The sequence below is a fragment of the Mesoplodon mirus genome, assembly GCF_964341445.2.
Source record: "Mesoplodon mirus genome assembly, chromosome: 15".
Classification (NCBI taxonomy): domain Eukaryota; kingdom Metazoa; phylum Chordata; class Mammalia; order Artiodactyla; family Ziphiidae; genus Mesoplodon; species Mesoplodon mirus.
In genome coordinates, this window is record NC_138991.1 from 70,843,536 (window position 1) to 70,856,023 (window position 12,488).

At 50.2% G+C, this 12,488-nt stretch overlaps 1 protein-coding gene across 1 annotated transcript; it reads left to right on the plus strand.

Annotated features, from left to right (window-relative positions):
* Nucleotides 1-3,273: 3,273 nt before the first annotated feature.
* Nucleotides 3,274-6,540, plus strand: CSTL1 (cystatin like 1; the record flags this gene model as incomplete). Its single annotated transcript, XM_082644766.1, is given in 5 exon segments — nt 3,274-3,366; nt 3,370-3,486; nt 5,683-5,703; nt 5,705-5,797; nt 6,457-6,540. Coding segments are annotated over 5 exon segments (408 nt in total).
* Between the last annotated feature and the right edge of the window lie 5,948 nt (nt 6,541-12,488).

The following is a 12,488-nucleotide window of genomic DNA, read 5'->3' on the forward strand; positions in this document are numbered from 1 at the left end:
TCTCTAGTTGTGGCGAGCGGGGGCTACTCTTCGTTGTGGTGCGTGAGCTTCTCATTGCAGTGGCTTCTCTTATCACAGAGCACAGGCTCTAGGAGCGTAGGCTTCAGTAATTGTGGCAGGCAGGCTCAGTCGTTGTGGCTCATGGGCTCTAGAGCATGGGCTCAGTAGTTGTGGCTCACGGGCTTGGTTGCTCCGTGGCAGGTGGGATCTTCCCGGACCAGGGCTCGAACCCGTGTCCCCTACATTGGCAGGCGGATTCTTAACCACTGTGCCACCAGGGAAGCCCCAAGACTGATGTTCTTATAGGAGAAAGATGAGACAGATTTGAGACCAAGGGAGGCAGGGGAGGCCATGTGAAGATGGAGGCATGGATTGGAGTGACACTGCCACGAGCCCAAGAACTCCGGGAGTGACACGACAAGGCTTCTTTTAATTTTATTCTACGGACATAGCCAGGGTCTATATTTTCCTTTCATTCCATGGAAATCACCAGAGTCCCATTTTCTCTTAATTTATGGGTGTCGCCAAGGCCCACATTTCTTAAGCAGATCTATTTGGTGCGTGTGTCGCCCCGTGTTCACGGGTTTTCTAACACAGCTCACGGACGTCACCTTCCCCTCCTCAGGTCCACAGTCTGATGGCATGTCCAGGGTGGCTGTCCACCCAGATGTCCAGGGTGGGCTGAGCTGACCCAGGCCCAAGCATCCTGCACATCACTCTCAATCCTTCCATATCTGTTTCATAATGGCACTCCGGCCGCCCGGGCTCAGGTATTCCAAAGCTGCCACCTCCCCGAGCTGGACAAGCCCTGCAAGGCCGTGGGGTCAGGGAGGACACCGTGACAGGTCCTAGCAGGACTTTCATGCCAGAGGGTGGTCTGGATTCCAGGACCCTTGGAGTCCGGCAGGCCACGGGCTTCGGCGTGTGAGTTCAGAGTCACAGCAGAATAACATGGAGGGTGTTCTTGCCTGGCTTGAGAAACAGATTCCTCGCCTACGTTGATTGTCTCCGCCCCAATCCAAGATTAGTCGTTTTCCCTGTTCTCATCTTACAGATGAAGAAACTGAGGCTGGGGAGACTAACCAACTCTCCCAGAACCCAGCGAAAACCCAGGAGAGCCAGATTGCAAGGCTTGTGCCTCCCCCGCCATATCGTGTTGCTTCTCAAAGTCCAAGATCCTATTTATTTATTTTTGAACATTTTAACCTTTATTTTGAAATAATTTCAGACTTACAAAAAGATTACAAGAATAGCATAGTGTACTCATATACCCTGTACCCCACTTCCCCTCATGCTAACATCCTGCATAACTCCAGTACAGTGGTGGAAACCAGGGAGTTAACTTTCTTACTATTGGAAGAAATGTTCACATATTCAGGTAAGAGGTAGTCATGCTGGCTTATACATGACTTGACTTGAATTTTCTGCTAATGAAAACAGCCTGTTTGTGGCCCATCAAACATACATTGTGTATCTGCTTTAATCATTAAAGAAAAAGGCACGCTATCCAGAAGTAAAGAATGTCTGAAGATAGAGATAAATGCCTTCCTTCCTGGGACATCAATGCTGGGACTCCTTTGATAATAAGACTCCCTTCCCAGGCTCCAGGGCTGTACTGACTCTCTGTATACATTCTGATCCAGTTTTTTTGTTTTTTTGTTTTTTGAAACCTTGAAGGAATGTATCCCTGACTTGTTGATGTTCTTTGTTCTGACAAGATACAAAACTGTGCTGAAGACCATGCTTCTCCGAAGCAGTTCTTCAGAGTTATCCGAGAGACTGAGTCCCAGGCTACAGTCCTCAGTTTGGCTCAAATAAAACTCTTTTCTATGCCTATTACAGATTGGTTATTGATTATTTGTATCAGCAGTATTATGCTATTAATCTACAGACTTTATCCACATTTCATCAATTGTCCCACTAATGTTCTTTTTCTGGAGCAGAACCCCATGCAGCATCCCACCTTAATGAGTGTCTTAAAAATAGGGAACTGTTACAGGCTTCTGGGTGCAGGTGATGGGGTTTAGGACATGCTGCCCCCAAATATGGCACCTTGGCTTATGGACTGTCTTAAGCTGGAGGAGTCTGAAAAAATGGCAGAAGCAGGAAGGTCACTCTGACCTCCCACTGGCCCTTCCTCCCTGAAGCAGGAGATAAATGTCCCAAGTGAAAGGTCCCCTCTCTGCACATGAAGTTAGAGGATGTCCTGGTAACCAGAGACGGGAAGGCAGGGCCAAGGAGGCTGCTTAAACTAACTTGTTACCCCTTTACCTCTGGGCACCCCGAGCCCAACCCCTTTGTCTTGGCAACTTCACAGATTTATTGTGTCCCTATCAACAAAGTATGAATGCTCCCTGTTCTGGTCACTTCTCTGGGTCTTCATTCTCTTGTGAAGTCTCCCACGTACATGTCAAAGCCAGTAAAGTTTGTATACTTGTCTCCTGTTCATCTGCCTTCTGTCAGTTTAATTCTTAGGCTCAGCCAGAGACCCAAAGAGGGGAGAGGACATTTCCTTTCCCTATATGGGCAACACCTAGCCTCCAGCGGTCTGCAGGATTAATCTCTGAATAAGGCCCACAGCTCATTCCTCCCTCACAGAGAGGCTGGGGTAAACTCACAAAGCTCTGCTGGGGTCGCACCAAGATGGTAAGAGCTAGCGCTGGGGTGCAGGCACAGTGGGATCCAGCAGGCCGAACTCTGTGGTGAGTGGGTGGCAGAGATCCAGTGTCTAGAGAAAGTACGGAATAGTGGATGGCCGGGCTAGATGGCTGGAACCCACTGTAGGTAATGTGGAATGTATCCTGTTCAGTGTCCCTGATTCCTTGCATCCCAGGTCAAACATTACCTTCTCCATGGCCTTCCCCGAGTCCCACAAATGTCCCTTCTCTGTCTGATACACCAGCAGTTCTTGCCTGTGGGGTCTGTTCTGGGGGCTTTTGTCCTCCCTGCGTGTGAAGGTAACGAGAGGGTCTTGCCCACCCTGGTGGGTGTTTAGAAATCACACTTGCCTCAATCACTGAAGAACCCAAGGGGCAAGAAAGGAGAACGAGCTGACGGCGGGTTGGGCAGCCGCGCAGGAAGATTTCCCCAGCGGGTCCTCCGGTCAAGTCATGGGCAGGACCCGAAGGAAGGGGTTGGGGCCTCAGTCTCTGTTTTATGGCAGGCGGGCATCTCCTGGGGAAGCCTGCGTGGGTGACGGCTGCGTGGGTGACGGCTGTTGGCACCTTTCTACCTGGAAGGCCCGGTGGGGAGGAGGCTTCCGAGGCCACAGAGATGGGAGCTGGACCCTGGGGGAATGCTCTGCTGCTGCTGGCGGCCCTGGCCCTGGTGGCCAGGCTGGGTCAATTGCAACAGTGGAGCGGCTTCTAGGAGTCCACGAGCCCAAAGAACGTGAACTCCACCCTCGCCTTCTTCATGGAGACGTACAACAACAGTGGTGACTCCTACCTGTTCCGCGTAGACCAGCTGCTCCGAAGCCGGGTGCAGGTGAGAGCGGGTGAGCAGGGCCTCGTGGGCACAGGTGTGTCTCCCGGAGAGGACCAGGGGGCGCCTTCCCAGGAGCAGGGTCGTTCAGACTCAGAGCCGCCTGAGCACCGAGGTTATTCTCATTTGAACGGAAATGTCCCCGAGCTCCTCAGCTGCTCTTCCGAGGGAAGAATCGCTTTCATTCAGAAATTTGCCAGAAGGACAGCAAATGAGGCTGGTCTCGTCTCCTTTATTATTCCTCTCGTTTGGCAAAACCTAAGTGTTCTCTGTGGGTTCCCCTCAGCGATAGTTTTTCCGTGTCCAGGGTTGTAAAATCTGAGTCTGGATGTTCTAGCCATGTCCTTCAGAAAGCTGGAATGACACAGAGGACCTCTAGCAGGGTCCTGTAGGAACCTGGAGGTACACGTCATCTCTCATTTTGTTTTACATATAAAGTTTCTCTGAAATACATCAATTGAAGGATAACAGAGGAAAGAAAAGTTGTTAAAAAACCACTTTTGTTGGTCCAACCTGCCCTCAAGGTTAGATAGTAAACTATATGAGTTAGGGAAGCGGCAATAATGCATCTTCGTTCAATTAACCGGATTTGGAAAAAAACTGACTAGGAGAAAAGGGTTCTGGCTAGAGAGAGGGACGGCAGGAACACAGAAACCAGCCAGGGTGGGGCAGGGCTGGCGGGCTGTGCTAGTGTGACACTAAGCGGTCTCTCAGGGCGTGGACAGCATCCTGTCTGCCTGAGTCACACACTCTTGCTGCAAGACGGCGGCTTGCGGCGCCAAGGACATTGAGGTGACATGGCCACAAGGTGGCGGCCATCCACCAAATTCTGCACAAGTTGGCATTTTCTCCCCCATCAGTCTCTGGGGTGAAGCTGGAGCCCAAGGAGGCCAGTCGTGTGGAGTTGGTCCTTTGTCACTAACAGTTAACCGAAATCATTGTTTATGAGCAAACTTTTGATGTCATGCAGCAGGATTAGTGGACAGAGCGGGTGCACCCCTGTGTAGCTGGGTGACGATCACCTGCTGCCACGTGATTGTGTCCGGCTGTACCTCATAGAGGGCAGGGAGGGGATGCGGTGGCCGTCTCTGCTGGGCTCCTGGTCCCCCTTCTGGGTTTGACACCCAGCTCCTCCTAATTGTGGAGTCTTGGTCAAGCACCATCCATACTCTCCAGACCTCAGTTTCCTGACCTGCAAAGTGGGCAGAAAAAGAGTGAAGCGGCACCTGTGAAAACACTTGTATCATCATAATTATTCTTCTTATTATTTAACTAACGAGCCTAACAATGAATAAGAAAACACTGTGCACTCTGAAATGTTAGTTAAATTGGCCACCAGCATTTTAATTTCTTCACACATGCGGGGTGTGCTGAGGGCCAGTGTGAAACCTCTTGGCACCAGCCCTGCAAGCTGGATACAACCGTCCTTCAGTGGAGAGCCAGAAGCCCTGCATCCTGAGGTCCTTCCAGTGGCTGCTGGGACCAGGGCGGTGGTCCTGCCCCAGGCCCCTTCCCCTGCTGCTCTGCCCTGAGGTTTTCTGGGGGGGCTGTCCTCCCGGGGGCCACCCCAGAGAGTGCCCAGCCTTCTCACTGGTTTGATCACTGACTTTGGGGCAAGGCAGTGGGGAGGGAGGAAGAGGACAGAGGCAGAGCCCAGGGAACCGATGAGGCTCCATCCGGGCATTCTGAGGACCGCTGTGCAGACTAGGGGGTACGATGGGGCTGCAGCCAAGTTGCCTCCCTGGTCCCAAGGATGCGAGGGAGACAAGTGAGAAGCCACCTGTGGCTGCAGCAGTGGAGCCAGTGCAGAGCAGGGACTGGGCTCCGCATATGCTGGGCGCTGACCGGGGACCACTGGGCAACCTCCAGCCAGGAGGGGAGGAGGGAATGGGGACAGAGACTCCTGGGATTTCACTCTCCAACCCAGCTCCTCCTGGGGAGCATCAGCTATGCTTGGAGTCAAATCTAACAGCCCTTTTTGACTTCCCGGGTGGTCGGTAGGTAAGACTCTGCGCTCCCAATGCAGGGGTCCCAGATTCGATCCATGGTCAGGGAACTAGATCCCGCGTGCATGCTGCAACTGAGTCCACATGACACAACTAGAGATCCCATGTGCCACAACTAAGACCTGGCACAGCAAAAATAAATATTTAAAAAACAAACAAACAAACAAATCTAATAGCCTTTGCTTCTTGGTAGCTGACGACAGGCGTGGAGTACCCTAGTCACCGTGAAAATTAGCCAGACCGAGTGCAAGAGAAATAGCACGAACAGCTCCTGGTGCCCCATTCAGAGCAAGAAGAAGCTGCAGAAGGTGTGTGCTGGCAGCTGTCTGAGAAGGCGCTCCAGTCAAGGGGGGAATAAACGTTTTACAAGGAAACACGGACAGGATGTCGGAAGCTCTGGCAGCTGTGTGGCTGGGACAGTGAGGATGCAGCCCCAGGGCTGCCTGATGCCACCGGTGGTGCCTGGGGCCGGGAGAGGGGGAAGGGAAGCCCTCTGACTGGGTGTCTCCCCACCCTGCACTGGCACAGCCCTGGCCCCAGGCCTCCCGGCCGCTGGATGCCTCACCCACCTGGCACACTCCCCGGCCCTTAGGTGGAAGCAGCTTTACCTTCCTCGGGGACCTTGTTCTGTGTGGGTCTGCACCGCTGGGTCCCTGTGGATTGTCCAGTCACCTCCTTGCCTTCCAACCTATGTCTTCCTTCTGGTCCCTTCTGGCAGCACCTCCTGCAAGCTGGCAGATGCAGGAGGACTGCGGGGTGGGGGGAGTCCAGGGTGACATTCCTGTGCCGGCTCGGCTGACCCTCTCAGCCCCAGCATGTGCCAGTGAGTAGATCTGGCCTTGCCCACGTGTCAGGCCGGGTCCAGACTCCCCAAGCAGGGGCTGGTGGTGGAGGCAGGAACTTTTGTTGCCTTCAAAAAAAATATTTCCCTGAAAGCTGATTGTCCGTTTCCTTTCTCCTTCCACAGAGTTTCATTTGTGATTTTCTGGTATATACTGTGCCCTGGATGAACCATTACCAGCTGTGGAACAACTCCTGTCTGGATGCCTAGGTGCATATGTCTAGAGATCCTTGATGAAACGTTGGACGGTCATGCTGTGTGCTTTGCATTGTAAAATCTGTAAGGCCCTTGAATCCCTCATCAGGATCTCAGTACACGCTCACATGTACATGCACACTCACAGCCACCCAAACCTCACACATGTGCACTCACACACTCATGCCCATAGTCAATGGTCTTTAGGCGGCTGATGTGGTTTGAGCAAAAGGTTGTTAATCCTTTGGGGGAAGCTCATCACTTAGTTTCTACCTCCAGCCCACATCTCTGAGGCTTTTCACAAGTCAGGCACATCCTGACTCAGGCCTGAGCCTGGAGAGCCCAGTTTCTGTCCCACGCACGTACAACTCTGTGACTGACACCTGCCTTTGTGAGTGTGTCAGGGGTCCCCATGCCCACCCTCTGGCTCAGGAATTCACTAGGAGGATTCCCAGGACCTGGCAGGTGTACAGTCGTACTCAGGGCTGTGAATTTTACAGTGAAGGATACAGGACAAAATCAGCCAAGGGAAGAGGCTCGTGGGGAGAAGTCCCCGAAACCAGGCACAGGATTCCAGGGTCCCCTCCGGGGGCAGCCACACAGGACATGCCTCATTCCTCCAGGAATTAGATAAAGTGTGTGCCAGGGAAACTCCCCAGGGACTCAGTGTCCCAGGATTTCACTGGAGCTGCTCACATAGGCAGCCTCTGCCCAGCGTGTACCGAAATTTCAGATTTCTGGAAAGAAAGCAGGTGCTCAGCATAAATCCCATTGTTTGTATAAACATTGTAGCCCTAGTGAGGCCCTCTTATCACTTAGGGAAAGTTTTATATCGGGAATGGTTTACTGTCCCAGTTCCCAGACTCCAGCCAAGGCCGACTTTGCAAGCAGGCCTTTCCAAGGACCCCGTGTCTTGGGCTGGCCATGGGATGGTCTTCCTGACAGAGTTCTCGAGCTGCTCATGGGCTCACTGCTGGTGGAGTGAAGGCCACGGTGTCTTCCGTCATGTGACTCACAGTCAAGCAGAGAAGGTGTGCCCTGGACCACACACAGGGAGTGGCTGTGGGCTGAGATGTGCCCCCAGACCAGCTGGCCTCCTCCCCAGGGAGCAGTCCCACCATCAGTCACAATGGCAACTCGAGAGAGTGTTTCCTGAGGGGGAAGAGTAAACACAAACCAGAAACTCACATTGGCCGGAGGGGCCTGAGGCAGAGTGGAGGATGGAGGTGAAGGGATAAAGGTAGTAAAATTCTTGTGCAAAAAAGAGGGAAGCTGGAAGCATCTGGTTTTGCAAATCTGACGTCACTGGGGGCTGCCTGGGGGCCTGGTGCTGCCTGCTGCCCTCACTACCTTACTTGACAGCCCTATAAAATGGCGGCTTATCCCCACATCACAGGCCAGGAGCCTCCAAAGGGAACTCTGTCCAGATCCTAACATCCCAGCCGAGGTTGACCTATTGGCTGAACTTCTAGAAATGGAATGCAAAGGAAGGTAAACTTTCTCTCAAACTGGTAGAATACTGACACCAGTAGACCAAATTATATATACATAATGTAATGTCTAGGCAACCACTAAAAAGGCTATGCAGAGATACACTCAAAAACAGTATAGATACGTGCAAGTGGAATTCTTAAAAAAGTGTTCAAGAAACTCACAGGAAGAATAAAGAAAACACAAATAAAAAGCAGTGAGAACAGAGAACAAATAGTAAAATAGACGTAAGCCCTGACATGTTAATAATGTCATGCATGGTATGTACAAACCACATATAAATTGTCTAAACAAGCCAATTAAAAGACAGATAATGATAGAGTGGATTAAAAAAGTGACCCAACTGTATGCTGTCTACAAGAAACTTACTTTAAATATAACGATACAGGTAGGTTGGAAGTAAAAAAGTGAAGGTTATATTATGCGAACATTAATTGAAAGCAGGAGAGCCTATATTAATATCAGATGAAGTTGACCTCAGGGCAAAGACTATCACCAGGGATAGAGGGGAACATTATGATACATCTACTCTGGAAAAGTTTGGCAGTTTCTTTAAAAAAAAAAATCCTAAAATATACTTTAGCGTACAAGTCAGCAATTGCATTCCTGGGCATTTAACCTAGAGAAATGAAAACTTAGGTCCACACATGAACCTTACATGCTTGTACATAGAAGCTTCATTTGTAATAGCCCCAAACTTGAAAACAACTAACACACCTACAATAGGTAAATAGTTAACTGTGTACTGAGGATGCCATGGAATGCCACTAAGCAATTAAAAGGCACACACTACTGATGCATGAAACAACTTGGATAGATCCCAAGGGCATTGTGACCAGTCTCTAAAGGGCACACACTGTATGTTTCTATTTACACAACATGTTTGAATTGCCACAGTAATAAAGATGGAGAAGTGAGAGGTTGCTGGGAGTTTGAGATGGTGAAGGAAAGGTATGACTACAGAGGGTTTAGTGCAGAATGTCTTCGTGGTGGTGGCCACACAAATCAACACATATGACAAAATGACACACATACACACTGTACAGTGTCAGTTTCCTGCTTGTGATATTTTTCTGTAATTACAAAAGATGTAACCATGGCGGGAAGCTAGATGAAGGGTACAAGAGACCGCTCTGTACGCTTTGTAACTTCCTGGGAATCTACATTTCAAAATAAAAAAAAGTTTCAAAAACCCACTGGGCTGAGAAATCCAAAATCAATGAGCACAAATGTCCTACCTTTCCTTTATTCTCCCCTCCAAGCCTCACCTTCAGACATAGTAACCAAAGTGCCGGAAGAGAGCTGCATGGCTGATTAATATTAAATTATGCTGCTAATGCCCGTATTCTTATGAATCACTGTTTGTTTGAATATCTGCTTTGTGTTAGGCATTGTGTTAAGCAACTTACAAGCATTATCATCATTAATCTCTGCAACTCTTCCAAGAAATAGGTACTGTCATTCTCGTTTAAAGATGAAGAAATTGGGGCTTCCCTGGTGGTGCAGTGGTTGAGAGCCCGCCAGCGGATGCAGGGGACACGGGTTCATGCCCCGGTCTGGGAAGATCCCACATGCCGCGGAGCGGCTGGGCCCGTGAGCCATGGCCGCTGAGCCCGCGTGTCCGGAGCCTGTGCTCTGCAACGGGAGAGGCCACAACAGTGAGAGTCCCGCGTACCGCAAAAAAAAAAAAAAGATGAAGAAATTGTAGGTTAGCATTTTCCCAGACAGTTGGTGGAGGGAATTCTCACCTGGGTCCCACCTGAAATGGGGTCCTGAGGACTCCGGAACTTTCATAGGGAGAGTAGAAGTTGAAAAACATTGTTCTTTCAAAGCTCCAGCCTCCTCCAGCTGGTGGGGACGTGGGTGGCCGCTGTCGGCTCACGATTCCCCTGTCCCTTTGGTGTTCTGCACGTGTCCTCTCACACCTCATCCTTCTGTGCACACCAGCTCCAGGTTCCAACACCTGTGCCCTGTCACCTCTGGCTGTTTGCTCTGCCCTCGAGCCACCCCAGGCCAGAGGTTCCAGGGAATTAATGCCCCACAGGAGCTGTCCTGCAGCCAGTAACTGGGGATCAATGCCCCAGCTCCCTCTCTCTGCCGATCGATGGACACTGTGTGTGCCGGTGTGTTTTCCACAGAGTCCCTAGAATTCCCCTGCGATATTAAACCCCAAGGCTTTTGCCTGAACTCTTGCGGAGGGGCTCGTCCTTTCCCTACTGGATGTGAACGAGGGCAGATGTGACCCAGTGAACTGCTGGCACCGTCTTGAGACCACATGGAGGAAGTCGAGGGGAGAGCTGAGCCTGATGACATTATTTGAAACACTGAATCAAGCTGGTGGGTGAGGGATGCTTATTCCTCACTGCGAATGTGACATCCATGACAAGGACACCACTTCAATGCAGCATGCCTGGTTTCACTCTGCCCTCGACCATTCCCCTCCTGCAGGAATTCATCAGATGGGTCTGTTTGGGAAGAATAAACGGGGCGTTATACCCACGTCCTCCTCCTCTCACAGGCGCCCACGTTTCCTCGCCAATTCTGGGAGAGGAATCTCTCTGGGAAGAGACCTGCTCTGGTCCAGTGTTGCTGATGCTGGAGGTGTGAGTCTAATTCTGGAGTCTGGTATCAGAAAGTGCACGTGCCTGTAAAAATAAGGCACATCTCCCAACCTAGCTCTTACCAGTCACAAAGGCCCTCCATTTTTCAATTACTTGCATTATTTCTCCTCGTTTCCCCTTGTTTCACACTTTAGGCACGGAAGATTCATTGGGTCCCTCAGAGATGTCATCACAGGCATTCTTGCCAATATCTCTTAGCTGTTCATTTAAGTCATTAGAGCATCCTCCCTCGTTCTCCTTCTCCCTTTTCTCATCTCCTTATTTTAAAATCTAAAGAATCCTACTTGATATAAGGATGAGAATGAAGGTCTGCTATCCTGCGGGTATAGGCTATAAGACCAAAGATTACACATGTCACCTCATTTGGACCCCCAAACTGCCCTAGCCCAGAAGACCTTCAGATCATATTATTATGAGTTGAAGAATTTGGGGGAAAAAAGGAGTGGAAACATAAACATTCAAAGCATTAAGAGTATAGGCTGACCAACATTTATTTTCTATATTGAGAACTCCTGTTTAATGCAGGGTTCTTTTTCACACAGTGACTCCGTGTGGGCTGCAGTCTGAGACACCTAGCCATCCGTGCAGTTTTGGGCCAGAACTTTATACTTTTCAAACCAGGGAATAACAAATACTGAGAAGAAGCAATCGATTTTCTGAAAAAGACAAGAAAACAAAACATAAAAAAGATCACCATGGAAAGAGGAAGGTGTAAGACAAGCAGATGGGGAAAATGACCCTGGCTCACCTGCCTCCAGTCCACAGGTGGGTCCATCTTTATTTTGATTTCAATGACTTGAGAGTGTCACTGCTGAAACCACCCCACAAAACGTCCTTCTGCTTGTGGTTAGAATTGGAGACTGGAAATCAAGTGTCCACCCGCCCACATCACCATGGTAACGACTGATGCTTCCTCTTCTTTTCTGCTCATGTGCTGTTCATACAGTGACCACACTTACCCTCACTTGGCTCCCCTTCTCTCTCCCTCCTCCCACTCTCCACCTTATCCCTCCTGCTTCCTTTCCCCTTCCTCCCACCCAACCCATCCCCTCTCCTTCCCTCCTGCTGTCTTTCCTTCCTTCCTTCCTTCATCCATCTGTCCGTCCACCCATCATCACATCCTCTCCTCCCCTTTCCCTGTTCTATCCCAAGATCCCCTTTCTTCTCCCACAAGGAAAGATCAATCAACATATTTTGCACATTATTATCATTTCGTAGTGCGATTTTGCTTTCTTGCTCTTCGCTGGGAAGCCAGGGCGGGGATGAGGTGACGTGGGAGGCGTAAACGTTGACATTTCTCCTAAAGTAGAGTTCAGAATATTAACCCTACCATTTAATCTCTCACAGTGATGAGACTCTCTAAGTTTACCTTACTGTTATCGCCATCTAGTCTTTTCATAGATTTCATGATCTTCTCCAGGGAAGAACCAAAAACGTCTAACTTGCTAGATTTTGAAGACTTCTCTATGGAGGGGGGAGCCCGTGGATGGACATGTGTTTGTCTTGAGAACACCTAGGCCATTAGAACTAGGGTGACCATGGAATCTATGAACCAAACCAGGACGTGTTGTAGGCAACTGGGGCTGCTGTTAACAGTGACGCTAAGAAGCTGGGCACAAATCAGGACTGTTCTAGGCAAGGTGGGTCATGTGATCACCGCCATGTTAGTTCCTTTGGGTAAAGAGCAGAGATTTGCAGGGCCTGTAGGACTTGGGACCTTCAAGGCCCCTGAGCACTTGGGCCCACCTGACGCGTGTGTGTGTGATGTTCCACCACTTGCAGTGGTGATGGCCCAGCCAGCTTCCCCGATGTGACAACACTGGGTGGGGACAAAGCCACTGTTGGGGAGGT